At 33.5% G+C, this 24,550-nt stretch overlaps 1 protein-coding gene across 2 annotated transcripts in view; it reads right to left on the bottom strand.

Annotated features, from left to right (window-relative positions):
• SOS2 (SOS Ras/Rho guanine nucleotide exchange factor 2) overlaps positions 1 to 24,550 on the bottom strand; it is a 94,202-nt gene that overhangs the window by 2,936 nt on the left and 66,716 nt on the right. The window contains exons 14-22 of one of the 2 annotated variants that reach the window (XM_045822130.1): positions 23,992 to 24,214; positions 21,055 to 21,174; positions 20,738 to 20,900; positions 11,673 to 11,790; positions 10,515 to 10,687; positions 7,940 to 8,056; positions 6,102 to 6,363; positions 5,556 to 5,597; positions 80 to 189 (exon numbers count right to left, since the gene is read on the bottom strand). In XM_045822130.1, coding sequence (XP_045678086.1) covers positions 80 to 189; positions 5,556 to 5,597; positions 6,102 to 6,363; positions 7,940 to 8,056; positions 10,515 to 10,687; positions 11,673 to 11,790; positions 20,738 to 20,900; positions 21,055 to 21,174; positions 23,992 to 24,214 — 1,328 coding nt within the window. The remainder of the gene's footprint in view (positions 1 to 79; positions 190 to 5,555; positions 5,598 to 6,101; positions 6,364 to 7,939; positions 8,057 to 10,514; positions 10,688 to 11,672; positions 11,791 to 20,737; positions 20,901 to 21,054; positions 21,175 to 23,991; positions 24,215 to 24,550) is intronic. The other variant, XM_045822131.1, reaches the window with a different exon arrangement.

Below are 24,550 nucleotides of genomic sequence, written 5' to 3' on the forward strand. Positions count from 1 at the left end.
TTATAAGAATAAACACAGTTTTAAAGATTTACAACCTTGAATGAGATGAGTAAGGCAAACCCTACGTCCGATTGACTACCTTGGAATTTGAAGCATCATGATCAAACTTTTTTCGAGGAGGAAGTGGAGGAGGAATCAGTGGCTCTTCACTTAGTTTATGTAAACTACCACACGAACTGAAGAAAGATTCTGTGAATTAAAAAGATCAGTTTAACCATAATTCACAGTGCAATCATTATACAAATTTAATCTCAATTTGTGATCACCTCTGCTATGGCATCTGTCAGACTGTATTATAGCTGACTATTGGTTTATCTAACCTCTCCAATAAACTGTAAGCTTTCTGAGGGCAGTGTGTATTTATTTTTGTATCTCTAGCACTTAGCATAATGATACTGACTGGAATGTTGCAGATACTAAGCTAACTAACAGCATATTACTTAATTAAGATTAATGAAGACATTCTGCTCCCTGAAAGCCTTTTAAAAATCTAAAACAGGCAAAACAAACATATTTGTATAAGCTACAGTAACTTCTAGAGAAAGATCATTCATAAACAGAGACCATGCATTTTTGAAGCAGCTAGTATGAACACATTTCTATACCAGTAATAAAACCTCCACACAGGAGACCATAAATTAGGGTTGTTGCACATAACTCTTTCTCTTTGCAAATCTCTTATTGATAATTGACATGTTATATAACCACATGAATGGAAATTAACTAAATAACGTAAGGGGAAAACACGAAACGTGCTAACCAGAGAATAATAACTATTTTCATTTATTTATCTTTTTCATATGATTAAAAATACCTGTAGTTATGGACTAATTCCCTATCTGATATCTCTTTTCAGACACAGTTATTATGAAGTCAGTGACCATGTCTTATTTATTATTATACTGAGATTGGGTTTATAGGAGCTAGTTGAGAAGTTGATGAGTTTAATTTTAAACACACTGTGTGTGAACTGCTATGGGACATCCAAGTAAGGATGTTAAATTTATTACTCTATGTCAAAATTTGCTGTCCTAATCATGTGACTGCATTTACCCCAGGAGGTCTTGTTGGCTTAGGGTGCCAAAAGTAGAAACAAAAAATAGGCCATTAGGGCCTGTAGTGAAAGCTGACCTATTCCTTAACTCCAGAGATGGGGTTGGATCAAACTGATCAGAGTAATCTCATTCCTTCAGTCATAGTGTTTAGCTGTAGGCACATGACCTAATTCAGACTAGTAAAATTTGAAAGATTTTCTAGGGGCTACTGAAAGGGAAGTTCCTTGCCCTTTCGGAAAACACTCAGTCTGTCCCTGTACCTCTCTTTCTTTCTTACTTGAATGAAGAAAGGAAAATAAACTTTATTGTTCCTGCCACCACTCATGACTGAGGGGAAACAGCCTTAGATATAGCTGATAATCTGGACAAATGAGTCAAAAAGAAACCTGGTCGTGGGTCTTCTCTTCCTTACAGAAACATGAACACTCAAGGAAGCAGGAAGTATGTGAAAGATGGTGGGCCAGCTGTGAAAGTTTTTGAATCTGGGTCTGACTATAGTTAGAACACTTAGTGACTGTGTTATACTTCTCCATAGTGGGCACTCAATAACCCTTGCTGAAGTGTGAACAGAATTTTATTTTCTATCAAGAGTATTTCCCTATAAGATTACAGATTTTGCAAGTATTTAAAATAACTCAATATTTCATACTAATGAATGTAAAATAATTTACTAAATAATTTCTAGAATGTTTAGTGAGCCATGTAAGTTACTTCCAGTTTTTTTGCCACTCATTCATCCATCCATCCATTCAACAAATATTTACCAGGCACCTTCTATATTGCCAGGCACTATTCTAAGCAATAGCAATATGATAGTGAACAACTGACAAAAATTCATGTCCTTATGGAGCTTATACTCTAGGCTAGGAATGGAGAATAGACATAGTAATTAAGTAAAAGTATAATGACTATAAATTTGAAGAAATATTAGGTAGGGAAGGGAGATAAGAATAGATAAAAGGGGAGCAATTTTAAATAGGGTGATTAGGGATGGCTCAACTCAGGTAACACTGAGCCAAAGCCTGAAGGAGGCAAGGGAGCATGCCATGAAGCAATACAGGTGAAGTGCATCATAAGCAGAGGGAATGGCAAGAGCAAATGTCCTGATGTGGGAATGTGCCTATTGTGTTCAGGAGGCAGAGAAGCTGGAGGAGATTGGGGAGGGTGGTAAGTGATGAACTCAAACATATCAAAGGAAGCCGAATCGCCTTATGCATCCTTTGAGCGGATTTTAGCTTTTACTCTGAACTGGAAAGCCACTGGAGGGCTTCAAGCATAGGTGAGACAAGTGTAACTAACATTCTTAAAGGACTTGGCTGCTGTATTGAAAACAGACTGAAGTGTAGAGAGTGGGAAGGTAAGAGATCATGGTGGCATGGACTAGGGTGGCAACAGTAGAGATGGTGAGAAGTGGTTAGATTCTAAATGTATTGTGGGTAAAGAAGATTTGTGGATGGATCACATTTAGGGTATGAAAAAAGAGATGTAAAAGAGAACTCGAATATTTTTGGCCTAAAGTGATTACACAAATGCAATTAGAACTGAGATGTTGATGCAGCTGGAAGAACAACTTTGGAAGGGATGAAAACAAGCTCAATTTGGGAGGAGTGAACTTTGAGATTTCTATCAGGTATCCAAATAGAGATGTGTCAAATAGGTCACTGAATAACTGAGTCTAAAAGGTCAAGAGAGAGGTTCTGGGCAGAGAAAAAATAATTGAGGAATTATCATCATATAGATGATATAAAACTGAATGAGACAATCAAGTGATGAAAAGAAGAGGTCCAGGGACTGAGTTTTAGGGCTTTCCAATGTTAATAGGTTAGGAAAATGAAGAGATCAGTAAGAGAGACTAAGGAGCTAATAGTAAAGTAGAAAAACCAAGAGAGTGGATGAACACTGTGATCTTCATGTATGTTACTTCTTTGCCAAAAAAATGATATTTTATATAAACAAAGGCTGAGACTTTGTCTTTCCCGTTTGGCACAGAATCCCTAGTACTTTGCAGAGTGACTAAGTACAAAGCACTTAATTTTTTGTTGAGTAAGACCTAAGGCTGTGTACATTTTTATGGTTTGATATGCTGTTTTCAGATCTCTGTCCAAAAAGGTCACATTAATATACCAATTTATAAGGTTTAAGTAATGTATGAAAGAATCTTTAACACAGTCTTACTCAATACTTTGATATGAACAATTTATTCATGTCCATTGTTAATTCACCCTTGCTGTTTTCTCATTACATGTGAGAACTTTTCATACTTACTATAAATATTTATTTCAAGATTTATTTTAGGATATTCAGAATTTTAGGCAGTTATTCTTAATTTTTTCTATTAAATTTCAAAACAATTTTCTCTATCATATCGAAAATATGCTTTACTACCATCTAAAATAATACACTCCTGGCTTCAAAATACTACCATCCAAAATACTCCTGGTTCTAAAATGGCACAGTGTTATGGATTGAATTGTGGCTCCCCCACAAACTGTATGTTGAACCCTAAGTCCAGTACCTATAAATGTGACCTAATTTGAAAATACAGTCTTTTTAAAACTGTATATAATGAAGTTAGTATGAAAGCAGGCCCTAATCTAGTATGACTGGTGTCTTTTGTAAGAAGGGGAGAAGAGACAAAGAGACACACAGGGAGAAGATGGCTATGTGACAACAGAGGCAAAGACTGAAGCAATGCATCTACAAACCAAAGGATGTCAAGGATTGCCAGCAAATGCTGGAAGATAGAAAAGGCCAGGAAAAATTCACCCCTACAGGTTTCAGAAGAGCATGGCCTTGCCAACACCTTGATCTTTGGGCTTCCAGCCTCTAGAACTGTGCTCTTTTAAACCACTTGGTTTGTGGTACTTTATTATAGCAGCAAAAGAAACTAATATACACAATAAAAACATTTCTACCACAAAACAAGGAAATTAATAAAATACACAAGCTTCAATGAAGCCAGGAAACATCAAAGCATGAAAGTACAATGTATACGAAAGAGACAAATGGAATAACATGAAACCCACATGTCTACAGTCAGTGATACCGACAATGAGCAGCAAATTTGCTCCCACAGAACCAAAAGAGGGATCAGAAGCTGAAGGCACTTGGTACAATGGAAGGCATGAGCATGAAAACAGAAAACCTGACTAAATCTATATAAGGTGCAATTAGGACCCCAATCCCTCATTCTCCACTTTGTGAGGCTAAGCAACTACTTCATTTCCACCACTGTAGGAGACTAGGAGTTTTCTTCTCTGGAGAATCTAAACTTCAGATGTGGGGACAGTAGTCTACGATAGGGAACTGCTGTTAATTTCAAGTGTTTTAGCATTATTTGCTTTTAAAAAATTTAAATAAAGTTCAAAATTAAACATTTAAAAGAATAAACTTACTTTTCTCACAAGACAGGTACTCTCTTGCTACTATCTAAATCATAAACATTACTATGACAGAAACAGAAGTCTTCCAGATTGGGAGAATTATCCCCAAAGCTGCTATGTCCTTCCTGAGTTACATTGTTTTAAGCAAACGACTATAGAAAGAAGGATGACAACATGTGTCATGAATTATGAAATAATTAAGAATGGCAGAGCCCTGGAAAGGTGGCTCAGTTGGTTGGAACACTGTCTGTACATCAAAAGGTTGTAGGTTCGATTCCTGGTCAGAGTACAAACCTACATTGTGGGTTCAATCCCCAGTCAGGATATGTATGGCATACAACTGATTGATATTTCTCACATCAATTTCTCCCTTCTTTTCCTCTCTCTCTAAAATCAATAAAAATATATCCTCAGGTGAGGATTAAAAAAATAAAGAGTGGCAGAATAGTGTTTTACTTAAAATACTGCTTTAAAAGATCATGTGAAAAAATAAGTGATCAAGGGCTAGCTTGGGAACCTAATAAACATTTAGTAAATTAAAGGAAAATGAGTTGGGAGGGGTAGGGAAGAGAAGAGGTAGCATATTTTTCAGACTATAAGATGCCGTTTTTTACCACATTTTTTTGCTTCAAATTTTTTTTCCTATTTCCTCCTCTAAAACCTAGGTGCATCTTAAGATACGGACCCCAGACACACCTAAGTTTTAGAGGAGGAAAATGGGAAAAATTTTGAAGCAAAAAATGTGGTAAAAAGTGTGTCTTATAGTCCAAAAAATACGATAACTGATATAAAATCACTACTCATTTTGGGCCAAGTAATGCGGTAGATGCTCTACATAGTTACCTCATTTGATCGCTAACAAGTTTACAGATGCTAAATATTTGTTCAGTGGTCACACAGCCCCTAGAACATAGATAGGTTATAAAATGATGAAAATAAACTATAGTAAAGTTTAAATAGTACACGGTTGTAAGCAAGTAATTCAATTTATTGTAAGAACTTCACTCACATGTTAAATTTTTAAATGTCACTAAACCCAAAATACTCATATACAAATTTAGTCAACTTTATTATTTTTATAGTCATTTCATTAGAATCAACTCAAATTCTTACTTACTTGAATTTGGCAAGAGAACTGGAGCAAAGATGCTATTGCTGCCTATTGGAATGAGAAAAATTAATTTGAAAAGGAAGATATGTATAGTTTTTATTTTTAAAATATGTCTGCATAAACACAGAGTACAGAACTTCATCGTCATCTTTTGCCATGTTTGTTTTTAAAGAAATGAACCCAGTACTTTTTGTAGCTGCAATGTTTTTCCTTTATTATCATTAGTTTCCTTTCTATCAGTCTCTTTTTAAATTTCCTTCACAGAACTTATCTGCTTGTTTTCTTATTGTCTATTGCTCTCATTAGAGTAGTAGTGGTGCCCAAAAGGTACTAAATAAATCTTTGTTGAATGAATACATAAGAAAATAATATGCATGAACAATGCACAAATGATGCTTTATTCCCCTGTGTTAATCACAATTTTCACATTTCTCTGTCACTTTCCACACTAACAGTTTAAAAAGAGTTCTATAGTTTCCTAATTAAAATGATGAGAATTATCTTAAACACAAGATTCCTTTCTTTACCAAATGGTTTACATCAAATACATACCACAGGAACTATTGAGATCCACATCTAAAAACACACTAAGGTCTGAAGAAGCAGATACTGGTGGAGTAGATGGTGTATTTGGAGAGGTTGGTGCCGACACTGTTGATTCAAGCTCGGTTTCAGCAATCCGACTAAAGCTTATTTTACATGGTTCTCTTTCTAATGGTGTTGGATGACCTCTTAAAGTGCCTGAGGTAGAGCCATGTCGGCCTGTATTAGGCCTTATTCCAGGAGATTTTAAAGAGAAAGTTGATTTCCTGGGCTAGGAAAAGCAAACATAATTATCATTATTAATTTGGATGTAGTTTATTTTTATGACTTAGTGCTACTTTGGTAATTCTTAGAATACAGTTAGTTACAAGAGTACAATGAACTCCCAATTTGTAAAACCAGCCTGTAGCATTCTAGTAGCACACTTTGGATGTATGACACACAGACATGGACAACAGTGTGGTGATAACCAGGGGGAGTGGGGATTGAGGGCAGGTGAGGTGGAAGGGGGCAAATGAGGGATATAGATGGGCAGGGAAAGAGACTACTTTGGGTGATGAGCACATGATGTGGTATGTAGCTGATGTTTTACTGAGTTGTATACTTGAAAACTGTATGGTTTTATTAACCAGTGTCACCCCAATAAAGTCAATTAAAAAAGAAAACTTTAGCTTTGAGTGGCTTAATTTTAAGATGGACTCAAATATAAGTAAATTTCCTTTCATACTACATAAATAAAATTCTTAAATATCTGTGTGAATAACTTTTTGCTCTCGAAACACTTAAACCTAAACTTCTTCAAATCACTCATATCAATTTTACCAATATTTACAATGGACTTAATACATGCAACGTATTATAAAAAGTGCTTCAGAAAAAAAAAGAGACCTTGCTTTTTTCTTCATAATGGTATATGTCCAACATATGTAACAGCACTTGATATTTATTTATTATTTATTTTTAGACAGAGGGGAAAGGGGTGAGAAAGGGGGAGAAACATCGATGTTTGTGACAAACATCAATCAGACAACACACTTAAAGTTTTTAGAGAAACTGCTATCATTGTCCCCCCTTCAACATCTGCTCCCTTTTTGAAATTCTCATAGTGGTAATCTGATGAAAAACCATGAAACTAAGATTCAAATAACTTGAGTTAAAATCTCAAGTATGTCAATATTTTAGCTATGCAGCCTTGAAAAAGTTATTTAACTCCTTTAAGCCCCAGTTTTTATATTTGTAAAATTAGAATAAGATGTGTATCACACAAGTGTTGTGGAAATGAGATAATATGAAACTATAAACATACTGCTTGACCCAGAATTGGTATGTTTACTTCCTTTCACATTTGGCTTCACTTTTAACTAATAAGAATTGGTCTGCCACTATTTCTGCTGCCACTGCAAATCCCAGGAATAACTAGGAATTGCAGCAAAAAATTTTAGCAATACAGGTGGGTTCTAGTGACAACCAAGGACCATGGTGCTCTAATGGCAGGAGTCATGGTCAAGCCAGAAGAACCATGACAAATCTGCTTATTCCTTCTCAGGTCTTTTTGTTTCCTGTTCCAGCTGGCTACCTGTCATTTAGGTCTCTCACAGTTACATTAGGAAGGATAAAAACTGAACAGGTAAATAAGTGGTACTAAGATAAAAGATAAACCAGATTTTATCAAAAGGCTAATGTTTTTCCCCACAGTATATGTAATTTTAGAAATAGTACAGTGCTGCAAAACAAAACACATAAAAACAGCTATTCAAGTAAATTACAATTTTAATGGAAACTGGTTGTTAAACATTAAAGATAATATTGTTTTAAAAACACTTTTTCTAAAATTGTAATAAACTTACAAATCGAGGTGGCTGTTTGCAGTTTCGGGGTTCAATTTCTAGTGACTTGTTGAACAAGTAATCCGTAAACTCTTTTTCAGAAGCACTTCCCATGGGATTAAGGTTTTCAAAGAACCGCTGGAATTAAATATCCATAAGTATATGTTTTAGATCTTATTAAAACATTTGTTTCATCAGTTTAATATAAAAAATTGTCAACAAATTAAGAGATCATAATGTCTGAAAAGTCCACAAGGATTGCTAATTTCAATCTTTCTACTTCTGAATAAAATTCTGTTCATTTCTTTGGAAGTTATATATTCTAGTCTTAAGAGTTCTGTTAAGAAGATGAACAGATTTTCATTTATTACCACATAATGGCTCAGTATCCCTCAGTTAATATTATTCCTACTCATTATTACAACTAAATGATCATTACCAGTTAGCTATCAAAAGTGTTTACAACAGAATTACAGTTATAATCTGCAATGAAACTTTGACAATCAGAAAAAGAGTAAAGATAAACTGGACTAATGTCTATTCAAAAGCAATTTCAAGTATAATTATAAACAAACTTATCTAGCAAAATAAACTTTTTTCTTTAGGAGATATTTTCTAAGCTTAAATTTAAGTTTTTAGGTAGAAAACTTAGATGATTTAGTAAAGTGCAAAAAGACAAATAGTAATCTCATTTAACCAGAGATCTCACTGTTAACATTTCACTATTAGACTATCCTTAACTGCGTGTGCGAATATATGCATGGATATATATATTACATATTTTTCTGCAAAATTAGGATATGCTGTAATTATTTTTAACCTTTTAAAATTTATATTCAATATATTCAATTATTTTTTCATGCAATTTACTTTATAAAATATAAATATTAGCACTATAGTATTTCATCAGATGGATGTTCCAAAGTTTATTTTACCAATTCTCCATACAGGTAGCTATCCATATAGTTACCTTCTAATTTCTTGCTATCATAATAATTATTGTTATTATTACCTCCTTGTGCATGAATTTTTCTGTTCATTTCTGATGATTTCTTTAGAAACATTCCTTAGAAGCAAATTACTGGATTTAGCTTTATTTAATTTTAAAGTGGTTTAGTTAGAATCATATATAAAAACAAGTACTGGGTTTTATCTTTAGCAGTACGCAAAATGAGCTGTAAAATTTCTAGTGTAAAATTATTCCACTTTTCAGGCATTCTGTCAATTTCAATAAAATTACATTATATTGAAACAAGTTAGGTTAATTATGTTAAATCATATGAACCAACAGTAATTTAAAGACTTTTATGAACTATAAGAGCAATATTCTTGTTTTTCTCATTGTTTGCTCTACTTTTTAATACAATTTAGCTTGGTTAACTATGGTTTGAAAAGTGAATAGCTATTTTATTTACATTTGAGATTTGCTTTGACTCAATCATAAAGAAAGCATTCTCTGCACCCCACCCCTTCTCATCCCCAAAAGAATGATTTAAAAGATGGCAGGAAGTCTAGTCCAGGTCACAAAAACCTATTAGAAGTTACTGAGATAAGAAGGCTGAACAGTACTATTTCAAGTATAACCAAGTACAATGTAACATTTCTGGGGGCGGGGGTGGAATATATTGTGAACACCAATCTGGATTTCAAGAACATATTTGCTTAGCCCTATGAAGTCCCACATCAAAGATGGCTGGCTCAATGAAGAGGGAATGGGATGAAATAGTAGCTTATCATCATATTCTTTACAGCCAGTATTTGTTTACATTTTCATAATGGTATATTTTAAACTTTAGGTCATTCTTTCTTAGGACTTCAGGGTACTTTGTTTTGAACTGGGAACAAAGAACAGTTACCACTTTTTAATTTAAGAGGGTAGGAGTGATGGTGGCCTTTTCACTCAATATGCCCAACATGCAGACTACATCTGAAAGTTTAGCACAATTTTTAATGAGACAAGTGAACTGATTCTGATCCACCGTTATTTTATGTTCTGAATTTCAAATAAGTATAATACAATAAATTCATTTAACACAAATTATTATAATTTATTCTAATTTAGAAGGTATTCTACATCTTATAGGACCATAGAATTAATATTATGAATTACTGCCCAAAATAGAACATCAATTGATAGAATGTTTAAAAAATCATTTCCTGCTATGCATATACACATATCATTCTACCAGCAACTTCCCATTAAACCCAGTATTCTTACAAAGGGATTAATTACTTAATGTTTTATTGGCATATAAAATGTCTAAAATGGCTATCAATAATAGCACTAGTGGATTTTTTTACTGCATGAAAATCAGAAAGCTTCTTACGTTCCATTTTTGTCATATATTTTTTGCTAGTGTTACCTGAACCAGTTACACAAAGAAGCAATACTTTCAAGCTAAGATACCTAATAATATCAATAACTTCAGATTGTTAGAGCAGAATACCTAACATTTATCATTTTTATCTATTGATTATTTACTGATTATGTTATTTTCATAGAAAAATATAGCATAATATGTGGTTATGATATTTTTTAGAGATGGCAGAAGATTTAACATGTTCTCTTTTAAAGATAAGCAAAGAAAATATTTACCCTTATTTCTGGTTCTATCCGTAAACAGTAAGGTTGATTCTGATATTGCTGAATTTCTCCAGTAATTTCAGCCACTTTCCTCCTCTTACTGAAATTGATTAAATCTTTCCCTTTCTTTTTTAAAAAATCATTATTCCCTTCTTCAGTCTTCAGAATATTTGTTAAATATATTCCTAGTTAAAAAAAGTATTGGAAGAAAAGTTATAAAATTGGTTACTTAACCATTTGGGAAAATGATGTATTTAGAAAAGTTGAAAGACATTCTATGATCTAGCAACTTACTCCTAAAATGTTGGTAAGTCTCTGGTACTTAATAATTAATTCTACATTAAGAATTTAATATGAAAACAATTTAAAACAAAAAAAATTAGGGTTTTGAAAAAAGCTTAATTTGTCATTTCTTAGACTAACAGCCTAAAATAAAAGGGAATATTCATTCATAAAGTCTAAATTTTAAGTATTAAATCTATTCTAACCATTTTAATATTTGGTTATATATATTTAGTGCCAATGATCTTAAATGATTATTGATCAGTAAATTTTAAGTCAATTCTGATTAATAAGACTATATAAGATTTATAAACTATTTCTGTGTCCCAAAGCCCATAATTTAGATAAAAAAAATTATTCCTCATTCTGGGACAGTAAGAAAGTTTTTAGTTCCTTTTTCATGCATAATTACTGATTCATTTAAATCAGTAGTTCTCACTGGGGGAAATTTTGTCCCCCAAGGGATATTTGGGAATGTCTGGAGATATTTTTTGTTATCACAACAGAGTGTACATGTGTGTGCATGCATGCATGTTATGGTTTGAATGTTCAAAATTCATGTGTTGAAATCCTAACACCCAAGGTAATGGTATTGGAAGTGGGACCTTTGGGAGGTGCTTAAGTCATGAGGATGGAGCCCTCATGAATGAGATATGTACTATTATGGAAGAGACCCCACAGAGCTCCTTAAAACAACTCTATGAGGTAATTATCATAATATTTATTTTATAGGTCAGAAAATAGAAAGTTTAAGTTTTATTTATTAATCGACAGCTAATAAAAATAGATGTTTTCAGAGATAAAATAAAAATGATCTACCTCTAAAGGGTGTTGTCTTTTTTGTACAACAAACTCTCCCCCCATATAAATCCATATTTAGTAACTTACCAAAAAAAGGCACACAAGGTGGATTGATTGACTTAAGTTTTGCTAGGTATTTTTTAAAGTGATCCTGACTTAATTCCACAGCTTCATCCAAAATTCTCCTTTTTCTTTCCTGCAATGCCTTGTAAATATATAAATTGAGTATGATTTATTTTTAAAAATCAATCATATTTTATGAATGCAGAGCTTTGAATTTTATAGTATTTTGCAAATACTTGAAAAAACAATTTCTAAATTAAGAGTAAGTAGTATTCCTTTCTGTACTTGCCTAAAATGATTTCTCTTCTGGTATCTATAAATATAAAACTTAAAAACCTAATTTTTTTCTAATATAAGTCAAAGGATTAAACAATAAAAAATTCTTTCTCAGGATCTCATTATTTATAAATCTGATTAACCTAGAGTTTCAAGTTATAGCTTTAGGAGAGAAATATAATCCTTTAGCATTAAAATATTTTTCCATTAAAAGATATTTTGAGGATAAGGCAAGGTTTTGGTAAGGAGGAGAAGACTTTGGCAGGGAGAGAACTAAACAAAAATTTAATAAGTCAAGTAACCAGAATAATTTCTTTTATATATTATTATTCTAATTTCTTATTAAAATTAATTACATTATTCTTAACCTGATAGCACACACACACAATGCAAACATTATATTTGTTGAGAACCATTCAATGCATTCCCTTTAACTTATTACAAATCTAAACAAACAGGTATCAGATCTCCATCAGGAAAACCATAAACTGGCCCTGGGCAGGTAGCTGAGTTGGTTAGAGTGTCATCATGGTATGCCAAGATTATGGGTTCGATAATCCAGTCAGGGCACATATAAGAAGCAACCAATGAGCGCATAAAAAGTAGAATAACAAATCAATGTTTCTCTTTCTCTCCCTGCCTTCCTCTCTTTCTCTCTAAAATCAATAAATAAAATGTTAAAAAAGAAAATAATAAACCTTATTAAATTAATAAATGGAAATAGATATCATTCATGTCATGGCTGGGAAAACTCATTATAAAAATGTCAGCTCTTCACTAACTGATTTTGGAGAAATGCAAGTCCTATCAAAATCCCAACTTTTTAAAAAATGAAAGTTAAACTGATTCTAAAATTTATATAGAATAACAAAGAGTCGAGAGTAGTAACTCTTGATAAAGAGTAAGATTGGTGGGGACTTGCCCTACTATATCAAGAAATAGTATAAAGTTATAGTACTTTAGACATGTGGCACTAGTGCAGGAATAACATCAAAGAACCACAGCAGAGAAACAAGAAACAAGTGCACATATTTATGGACACTCAATTTATGACACAACTGGCACTATGTATCAATTGGGAAAGGATAAACTTGCAATAAGTATGTGAGAGAGCAGCTGGCTAGACAGATGGAACAAGAATAAAATCAGACTCCCACCATACCCCATACTCAAAACTTATTTCCAGCTGGATTAAGAACTTACTTAATGTGAAAGACAAAACATTAAAATAATAGAAGAATCTGTTAAACAAGAAAACAAAAAGCACAAATTACAAAGGAAAAGATGAGTAAATCTGACTACATTATGAGTTTTTGTTCATTAAACAGTATCATAAAAAAGGTGAAAAAGGAAGCATCAATCTGGAAACAGTTACTTACAACACACAGAATCAACAAAGGATTAAAATCCAGTATATCAGAGAACATATAGAGGTTCATAAAAAGGACAACAAAAAAGGTCAAATAATTTCCACAAGAAGAAATACAAAGAACAAATAAACATTTAAAAATAGGTTCAAATTCATTAGGAATCAGGAAATTATAAACCAAAACCACGAGACTGGAAAAATTAGAAGAATTGAAAATAATAAATGTTGATGAAAATGTGAAACAACTTGAACTCATACATTTCTGGTAAAAGTATAAACTGGTACAATTACTCAGGAAAACAATTTGGCCAATATCTAGTAAAGCTGAAGCTATTCACATCCTATTTTCAGTAATTATACTTCTATATATATAAATTAGAGAAATTGGCACATATTAGAAGGTCTGTCCAGAAGAAGTCCAGCCATTTTTAATATAACAAGAATGGTTTGTGCAACATGGCTGTAACCTGGCAGTCAAGGAGAGTGGACTGGAATGCACATGCATGAACAATGACGACTTCACTGTACTAGTCAGTGGGGGCGGTTGAGGCCACTGAGTGAGCATGTTGTCTAAGAGGCTGTCACATTCAAAATGACTGAGCGAGCAGGGCAACAAATCTGCATCAAATTTTGCGTTAAGCTTGAACATTCCTCCATGGAAACTATTTGGATAATTCAGAAGGCTTTCAGGGACAATACAAGGAGTGCAGCACAAATAAAAGTATGGCACAAACACTTCAAAGATGGTTGAGACTCTGTTGAAAGTGATACACGTTCTAGGAGGCCTGCAACAAGCACAGAACCTGAGAATGCTGAACGTGTACAGGCTGCAATCAACAAAGATCTGTGACTGACAGCTCAAGAACTAGAAAGTGATCTGGGGATTCCAAAAACTACTGTGTCCCAGATTTTGATGCAGGATCTTGGCATGAAATGGGCCATAACAAAATTCATTTTGGGGCTTCAGCTACCAGAGCAGAAAGAATATCATGTTACAATTGCTAATGACTTGATTCACCTGCTACCAATGAACCAGACTTCCTACAAAAGATCATAACCACAGATGAATTGTGGGTCTAGGGCTACGACCTGGAAACAAAGGCCCAGTTGTCCCAATGGAAGTTTGGCTCTCCACACCCAAAGAAGGCACAGCAAAGTCATAGCAAGATCAAGACCATGTCTGCTATATTTTTTGGTTGGGAAGGCATTATACTTCATGGGTACATCCCTCCAGGCCAAATAATTAATAAGGAGTACTACCTCAAGTTCTTCATTGGTTGAAAGATACAACACAACAAAAATGGCCACAGCTATGGGCAACAGGTGATTGATAGCTTCATCACAACAATGCACCTGCTCATGCATCACATCTCACGTAGATTTTTTGGCAAAATATCAAATCACCCAGGACACTGAGCTCCTTGATAGCCTACATTTGGTGCCCTATGATTTCTGGCTTTTCCCAAAACTGAAATCACCTTTGAAAGGGAACAGGCTTCAGGCTGTCGATGAAATTCAGAAAAATACAACAGGGGAGCTGATAGCAATTCCAACAAAGGATCTTGGAGAATATTTTGAACAGTAGGAGAGATGGTGGGAAAACTGTGTGAGGTCCCAAGGTGCTTACTTTGAAGGGGACTGAGGTGGCATTGTCCTATGTACAATGTTTCTTGTATCTTCTTTAATAAATGTCTCTACTTTTCATATTGCATGGCTGGATACTTTCTGGATGTATGTGTACCAGATTATATCTAAAGAATGTTCATAGCCATATTACTGATAATAACCCCACCTTGGAAACAATCCAAATGACCATTAATAATGAATAAATAAGTAAATAAATTTTGGTAAATTTATTCCTATACTATGACACAGCTATGAAGAATAAATTATAGCTAAAAGAAATGACATGAAGAAATTTTAGGAATATAATACTTAGTGAAAAGTCTTTAAAGGATTAAATTCATATATAATTAAGAAATATGCAAAATGAAATCATAATATGTTTGGAGATATAAATTGTAAAACTATAGAAAAAAGAGAATGATAAGCATTAAATTCAGAATGGTAGCTGGCTCTGAAGAGGCAAGAAATGAAACTGAATTGGTAGAAGTTCTTAAATTAGATGTCAGGTGTACAGGTGTGCTTTGTATTTTTATTCTTTATACCTTATACATATTTTCAGGAATATTGTTCTGTAAACAATATTTTAAGAAACTAAAGCTCAAGCTTTTAAAATGAATATACTACAGAGTATTTCAAAATCAGAATTGAAATTGATGTATTAAATAGATAATATTTGGCACTATTTGACTGTTAATATCTTTTTTTAAAAATGTCATATTTTGCTGTGGATAATGCACTCCCATGTATAATGAGCACCCACATTTTTGGCCCAAACTTTCAGGGGAAAAAATCTTTCATTTTAACTTTTTAATTCAATTATTTACTTATTTACATTTAGAAACAAAACCAATTCTCATATTCCAGGGTATTATTTTGCATATGGGTATTGTTATTGCTTTCTAGAGTTACACTTTTAATGCATAAACATAAGTAAAAGAATTAAAAACATTTATATAGACACGGAATTAGTACTACCCATATATATTGTGCATCCTTATTTTTCCCTAAAAAATGTGTGAATTATAAATGGCAAAATACTGTATATTTTTATTGATTATGCTATTACAGTTTTCCACACTTTTCCCCCTCTGCCCCCTTCACCCAGTAAAAGTTCATACAACTGAACAAAATGAAAACACCCAAGAAGAAAAATGAATACATGAAAGCTATTTATCCTCTATACCCCCTAATCACAACCCATTGAAAGAACCAGCGTTAAGAGAAGTATATGTATCTTCACTCTTCTCAATGCTCATACAACTTAGATGTTTAGTGTTAGTTCTTTTTTTAAAAATCCTCACCCAAGAACATTTTTTATTGCTTTTAGAGAGAGAAACACTGATGTGAGAGAGAGAGAACATTGATTTGTTGCCTTTCATAAGCACCCTGACTGGGTATCAAACCTACAACCTAGGTATGTACCCTGACCAGGAATCAAATCTGTAAGCTTTTGGTTACAGGACAATGCTCCAACCAACAGAGCCACACTGGCCAGGGCTGTTTGTTCTGTTTTGTTACATCAAAATGAAGTCATATTGTACTCATTATTCTGATGTTTTTTTAAATGTCTTTCCCCCTAAAATGTCACAAATATTCTTTCAAGACATACACATAGACCCTTACTCAATTTTTTTCTATAGCTAAACAATATTCTACATTATAGGTGTAGAATAATGTATTCAATTATTCTCTTACTGAACATATAGGATTTCTAGTTTTGTTACTACAATTAATGCTGTAGAAATCACATTTTTGTACATTAACTTTACAGTGTGGTACTTTTATTTCTGAACCTAAGAGTATGTGTATTTTAGTTTTAACATATAATGCCAGATCACTTTCCAGAAAGATTGTAAAAATTCACATTGCCAAAGGCAATTATTTGCACAGCTGTGCCTCTAACATGTTATCCTTCACTTAGGCATTAAAAAAAAAGACTTTCTAGGTACAAAAGCAAAGGAAAAATTCATAAATAAAGAGGTTGATATATTTATTTAAATAAAAATGATAAAACATCCACATATAAAACCATTATATAAAAATGTCTTAATTGAAAAAGCAGATAAAGACAAATAGACAGTAAAGGCTATTTGAGCAATATTTGACCTAATGTTAATATATTTAATATATAAAAAAGTTGAAGCACGAGCTGTGAACCAAAGCATCGCAGGTTCAATTCCCAGTCAGGGCACATGCCTGGGTTGCAGGCCACGGCCCCCAGCAACCGCACATTGATGTTTCTCTCTCTCTCTTTCTCCCTCCCTTCCCTCTCTAAAAATAAATAAGTAAAATCCTAAAAAAAATTGTCTTAAAAAAAACACATAAAGATACCTCAAAAAGTTAAAAATGGATCTGCCTTTAAAAAAAAAGTTGATAAAAATCAATAAAAGGCAAACATCCAAATTTTAAAAAGAGGATATAAACAGATGAATTATAAAGAAGAAATTAAAGTGGCCCAATAAGTACATTTTAAAATATTCAACCTTACTACTTATTTTTAAAAACACAATTTTTTAAAGATTTTATTTATTTATTTTTAGAGAGGGAAGGGAAGAAGAGAGAGAGAAACATTAATGTGCGGCTGCTGGGGGCCGTGGCCTGCAACCCAGGCATGTACCCTGACTGGGAATCGAACCTGCGGCACTTTGGTTCGCAGCCGGTGCTCAATCCACCGAGCTACGCCAGCCAGGGCTTAAACACACAAATTTTAAAAAATGAGAATGGACAATGAGAATGAGAATTTTTTCTGAACAATGAAATCTGTAAATAAGTTTTTAATAAGGTAATACTCAGGAGAATTTATTATATCTTGCTAGAAAGCACTTTGATGATAGTATCAAAAGACTTAAAATGTACAAATACTCTGACCCAGGTATTCTACCTCTAGAAATTTATTGTAAGGAAATAATCAAATTCTTACAAAGATTTCTGTATATGGATGTTACATGTTAAATTATTTATCACAGCAAAAAAAAACAAACAAACCCAAAAAACACAAACAGAGTTCCAGCCAAGTTGGAGGCATAGGTAGATACACATTGCCTCCATGCACAACAAACAGAAGAGCAACAACAAATTTAAAAACAAAAAGTAACCAGAACTGCCAGAAAAGTGAATTTTATGGAAGTCCGATAACAAAGGAGTTAAAGAAGAAACATTCATTCAGACTGGTAGGAGGGGCTAAGACAGGCAGCTGGGGTGAAGAGGACGCAGCAAGGCAGCAGCTGGAGGATGACGGGGTGGGCAAATTGGCAGCTAACAGACATGTGGTTCCACATTTGCATGTGGATAAACTGGGAGGAACAACTGGGGAGTGAGACAGACCATGAAACTCACAGTTCTAGTGTTGGGAAATGAAGCTTCAAAACCTCTGGCTGTAAAAACCTGTGAGGATTATGGCAGTAGGAGAAACTCCCAGCCACACAGGAGAGTCCAATGGAGAGACCCATACAGTCCTAGAATGTATACAAACTTATCTACCCAGGAATCAGCATGAGAAGGGCCCAATTTGCTTGTGGGTAGCAGGAGAAGTTACTGAAAACCGGCAGAGAGCTGAGCAAGCTCTTGGACCACTCCCCCACATCAGAGCCACAATGCAGTGAGTGGGTTGCCCCATGCTGGTGAAAACTTACAGATCTGTCCATTAGAGGCACATGAAAATAAAGAAATATGGCCCAAATGAAAGAACAGATCAAAACTCCAGAAAAAATACAACTAAGCAATGAAGAGATAGTCAACCTATCAGATGCATAGTTCAAAACACTGATAATCAGGATGCTCACAGAAATGGTTGAGTATGACTGAAAAATAGAGGAAGAAATGAAAGCTATGCAAAGTGAAATAAAGAAAAATATGCAGGGAACCAACATTGAAAGGAAGGAAATTGGGACTCAAATCAATGGTTTGGAATAGAAGGAAGAAATAAATATTCAGTCAGAACAGAATGAAGAAATACGAATTCAAAAAAAGGAGGAGAGGCTTGGGAACCTTTGGGAAAACTTTGAGTGTTCCAATATCTGAATCATAGGGGTGCCAGAAGGAAAAGAGGAAGAGCAAGAAACTGAAAACTTATTTGGAAAAATAATGAAGGAGAATTTCCCCAATCTGGCAAAGGAAATAGACTTCCAGGAAGTCCAGGAAGCAGAGAGTCCCAAAGAAGTTGGACCCAAGGAAGCACACACCAAGATACATCATAATTACATTACCCAAGATTAAAGATAAGGAATGAATCAAAAGCAGCAAGAGAAAAGGAAACAATTACCTACAAAGGAGTTTCTATAAGACTGTCAGCTGATTTCTCAAAAGAGGCCTTATAGGCAAGAAGGGGCTGGAAAGAAGTATTCCAAGTCATGAAAGGCAAGGACCTACATCCAAGATTACTCTACCCAGCAAAGCTATCATTTAGAATGGGAGGGCAGAGAAAGTGCTTCCCAGATAAGGTCAGGGTAAAGGAGTTCATCATCACCAAGCCCTTATTATATGAAATATTGAAGAGCTTTATTTAAGAAAAAGATGATCAAAAATATGAACAGTAAAATGACAACAAATTCACAACTATCAGCAACTGAACCTAAGAAAAACAAAAACAAACTAAGAAAACAACTAGAACAGGAACAGAATCACAGAAATGGAGATTGCATGGAGGATTATCAGTGGGGAGGCAGAGGGGGAGAATGGGGGAACAGGTACAGGAATTAAGAAGCATAAATGGTAGGTACAAAATAGACAGGGGGAGGTTAAGAATAGTAGAGGAAATAGAGAAGCCGTAGAACTTATATGTAGGACGCATGGACATGAACTAAGGGGGTTGGAATGCTGGTGGAGGGAGGTACAAAGGTGGAGGGGAATAAAGGGGAGAAAAAAATGGACAACTATAATGGCATAATCAATAAAATATATTTAATTTTTTTAATTCACATTTTAACCATTTTTTAAAAAGCTTTGTGTGTGTGTATGTGTTTAAAGATTTTATTTATTTATTTTTAGAGAGAGGGGAAGGGAAGGAGAAAGAGAGGAAAAGAGACATCAATGTGTGATTGCCTCTCACATGCCCCGTACTGGGGACTTGGCCTGCAACCTAGGCATGTGCCTTGACTGGGACCCTTTGGATCTCAGGCCCACACTCAATCCACTGAGCTGCACTAGCCAGGGTAAAATATTTTTTAAAAAATTAAGAAATAACTTAACTGTCCCACAATAGAGTGTAAAATAAATTATGGTTTATCTACTGGAAGGGAAACCACTCAGATATTAAAAATTTGTTTTTCAAAATAAGCTAATTAAACAAGAAAATGTTCATGACAAAAATCTATGTACAATGTAATCTCAATTTTATTATTAAACACATGTGAAATATCCTTCAAAACTTTCTGTATCTTCTGAATTTTCTATAATAAACACTAAACATATACTACTTTATAATTTAAAAACAAATAAATTGGGTTTTAGAAAGGATTCTCTCCATGTTATTCCTTCTTTGACTATCTATCAAAGGTGATTAATTTGTACACTTATATTTAAAATCCTTTGTCACTATTTGGACCTATCAACCAATGTGCTGTTCAAAAATCCATTTGCAACTTTATTACATTTTGGGTGAGCATATTAATTAAACAAAGTCACAAGTCCCATATCCTTTTATGAACTGTAGGCTTACTAGTGTATATTGATGTATTTTCTAATATCTTGATATCACTGCATTTAAGGGAATAAGATGGGTTTACAAAGGATCTATTGCAAAACATCAGTGATAGAAGGAATCTTTTTATATTAATTTTATTCCCTGACCAAATAATGAAATATTTAAGCCGAGACTTACCTCAAAGGTATGATCTAGTCTGTATACTGACACTGAATTTACTGCACTGACTATCTCCAATACACCATTGAAATTATTCAAATCTTGAAAAACTTGCAGAATTTCTATAATTCTACTTAGTACTGCTACCCGTTCCTCAAAATTTTCTGCTTCCACAATGCACCTAAAATAAAAATAAACAATGCATGGCTTAGAAAGCAATTTCTTTTTCATCACCTTATGTAGAAAAGAATAAATATATTTTAGCAAAGATTTTAGCTGACATATGACTTAATAGTATGATTATTGAGAATGAGACAGAGTAAGTAAAAACTTACTTTTCAAACCAAAGTGTAAGATTTGTAGTATGACGAATCATTTTTAATAAATTTGGAGAATTTATTTCTTTATCTTCTTTGGTCCATACACTCCCTACAAGTTCAGAGGGTTGAACTTTCCTGTGGAACCAAAAATCAATGCAATTTAACCTACAAAGGATTACCATCAAAATTATTTAAAGGTCTCTCAACAGTTAATAAGAAAAACACAATTAACCCAAAAGGTAAGTGGAAAAACATAGAAGTAATTCACAAGGGAAGAGAACCAAACATAAAAAACAAAAACAAACAAAAAATTTTATCTCTTACTCAGGGAAAAGAATATTAAATCACAATTAAATCCCATTTTATTCCTGTTAGACTAACAAAAGTCTGATATCAAATGGGTAAAAATGTGGGATACCAAATGTGAAAAAAAAAAAAAAAAGAAATTTCAAATACTGATATACAACTAAAAATTAATAATTACTTTGTAAAGCAATTTGTCAATATCTAATATCTCATAATACTAAAGATATACATACTAGACATCCAGCAATTCTTTACCTAGATATATACTCCAGAAACAAGAGGATATAAGAACACATTTATAGGGATGTTCCATGAAGCACTGTTTGCAAAAGTGAAAAGTCCCAAACACCTAGAGGCTCATCATCAAGACACTAGAGAAATTATGGAGTATTCATACAGCTGAATACCACATAATTAAAATAAGCAAACTGGAACTATATTTATCAACTTGAACAAGTGCCAGAAACAATTTAAGTAAAAAATAAGTTGCAGGATGATACATAAAGTTTTAAAATATGCAAAACAATGCTAGATATTATTTATGAATGTTTATATGTATATAAATTATAAAGACATACACAGGAATAATAAATACCAAAGACAAGATCGTGGTATTACTTGGGAGAAAGAAGAGGAAAGGCATTGGGGACAATTACACAAAGGATTTCAACTTTATTCATAATGCTGTTGTTGTTCATAAGCCCTCATATATTGTTTTCTACATTTTTTGGAATACCTGGAATATTTAGTAATTAAAATGTCAAACAAAGGAGCATATTAAATCATTATAAACAGTGAGTCAGGATAAATTGACCAGGGCATTGCTATCAATGTCCTACAGATTAGGTTATTAATTTTTTTAATGTTTTTAATCAGTAAATTTGAGTACAAATGGGTACTTGTTAATAGTTTTCAAAATAATTTGCCTTAAAGTAGTTTTATTATTTCATCAGGAATTTACAGTGGCAATGTTTTATATACATTACCCATCTTCCATAATACAAGTATCATTTAACAAAGGTATTTCTATGTTCTAAAAGCAAGTCCACATAAAGCTAACTGCTTTTTTCTTTCTGATGTCCATTCATTAAATAGTCACTATATGCAGAAAAACATGATTCAGTACTATTTGCTTTGGTATCTCAAGTAACAAGTTCTTTCATTTCTACCTATCACAAATCCCACAATATAAACAAAAACCACCTAAACTCCAAATTAGTTAAACTATAACATGACACTCTGAACCAGATGTTGATAACCTCTGACATGTGTGCTAAATTCTGAAGCACAGCCAGAGCAAAGGCCCAATTCTTAAAGAAAGCAAAGTTTTATAACTACTGCTAATGGAGAAGATGCCTTCCTATATTCTCCATTGGCCCTAAACTTTACATACTCTTACTTTTCTCTGTGTAATACCTATAAAAAAAACTGGTTGCTAACCAGGATAACTTCTTAAAGGTATTGTATTTTAAAAGAGGTTCATGAATGCAGAAATGTTTTTGATGGGATGATAGTGGTAGGGTTTTTGGTTTTGGTTTTTGATGGGGGTGGAAGGTGGACATTGGGGGTAGTGTTACCTGTGTGGCCTATACTCTTCACAGGAACCTGGATTGTAAATGAAAGACAAAAGCTTAAATTGAAAGGGAAGAGAGGACAAAAAGGGGCTATGCACAGGGAAAGGATAGTATTTTAAAAGAAGATGACAGGAAAGAATTGATAAAGCAAGCAGAAAGGAGAGAAGACAATTTTTAGGAATCAGTGAGATGCTTGCATTAGTAACTTTGGAATAAGAATATTTGAATTGATAAAAAGGTTTCGAATATGACCACGAGAGGTGTCTATTTTGGAGTAGAGAATGACCTCAGAAGTGATAAAGCCATGAAACTAAATTGTTAGGTTGTGAAGGGTGATCTGCATGGACATAGGGCGATGGTAAGAATGCTTAATATATAAAGACAGATGATGAGATACAGATTAAAATAAATAGCCAAGAACATTTCTAGTAACACTGATGAGAGAAAATGGCTTGAAAGTATGGTTCATCATCATACTATTTCAGAAATAACTTTTCTTTAAAGTTCATACTGACTTCAAAAAGCTAAAGTATTTGAGACTCCTTGAAAGATAAGAAATCTTTATTTTTCTAACAATTCTGATACTCATTTGTCTAATAAACCTAACCTAGTCAAGCTCCCAAGTTACATTTTGATTATGTAGAATTTGAAAAGAAAAAGAAAAAAGAAGAAAGCTTGTCTCATTCAACATTCTACCTACTTAGCTGCCAAGAGCTTAGGATACATATGATTGACTTTGAGGAAACAATTCAATAATCTGAGAAAAGTAGTAGGAGTGGGAGCTCAGTGATTGCCTTGAAAGTGGTTGCTGTTTTATTGCATTAGTCTCCTCGCTGCCAATGCTCTTGTGAAGGATTGCTATTACCAAATCTAGGCCTAAATAGCAATATGTTTTAAGACTTTCACCTGCAGAACAGACTAGTTAAAAACTGTTCTATGAACTTTCTTTCATACCCACAAGAATGAATGAGGTATTTTTAAGCACTCATGGGTGATTTGCTAAATGTTCTGAAAACAGAGGTATGTACAAGATTCTTGGAAACAGAACAGCATGTTATTGTTAATTGTGTACCTGTAGAGATCAGATTCCAAAAGTGTCAGCTGACGTGCAATTTCTATTGGATGAAGTGTCATGAGATCAAATGTTTCAAACTGTCCTGGTTTGCTGATATGCCATTCAATTGGTGGAGGGGGACTTTCAAAGGTAATATTATGACTTATTCCATTTGCCTGAGCTTGTTTCTTTCTCTTGATGATCTTAGCAATGGACTCTACCCATTTCTTCATGGCTTTCCCTAGAAAAAGACGCAAAGTAAAAATGTCTTTTATTTGATAGATAACTATAACTCTTTATGTAATCTTTAGCCTTTACCCAGCTTCAACAATGATCAACTCAATGGCCTTTTTGTTTCATCTAACCACACTCGTGCCCTCCCTTCTATGTCTTTAGTCATTTCAAAACTAATCTAAAATATCATATCATTTCATTTTAAGTATGTAGTTAAAGATTTAAAAAGTAATACCATTACCACATATAAAAAATTACAGTAACTTCTTAATATCATCAAATATTAGTGTTCAAATTTTCCTGATTGGCTCACAAATGTTTTCTTATAGTTGGTTTGTTTGTG

Source organism: Phyllostomus hastatus, unplaced genomic scaffold (assembly GCF_019186645.2).
Source record: "Phyllostomus hastatus isolate PE091 unplaced genomic scaffold, TTU_PhHast_1.1 phas_scaffold_501, whole genome shotgun sequence".
NCBI classification, from domain to species: Eukaryota; Metazoa; Chordata; class Mammalia; order Chiroptera; family Phyllostomidae; genus Phyllostomus; species Phyllostomus hastatus.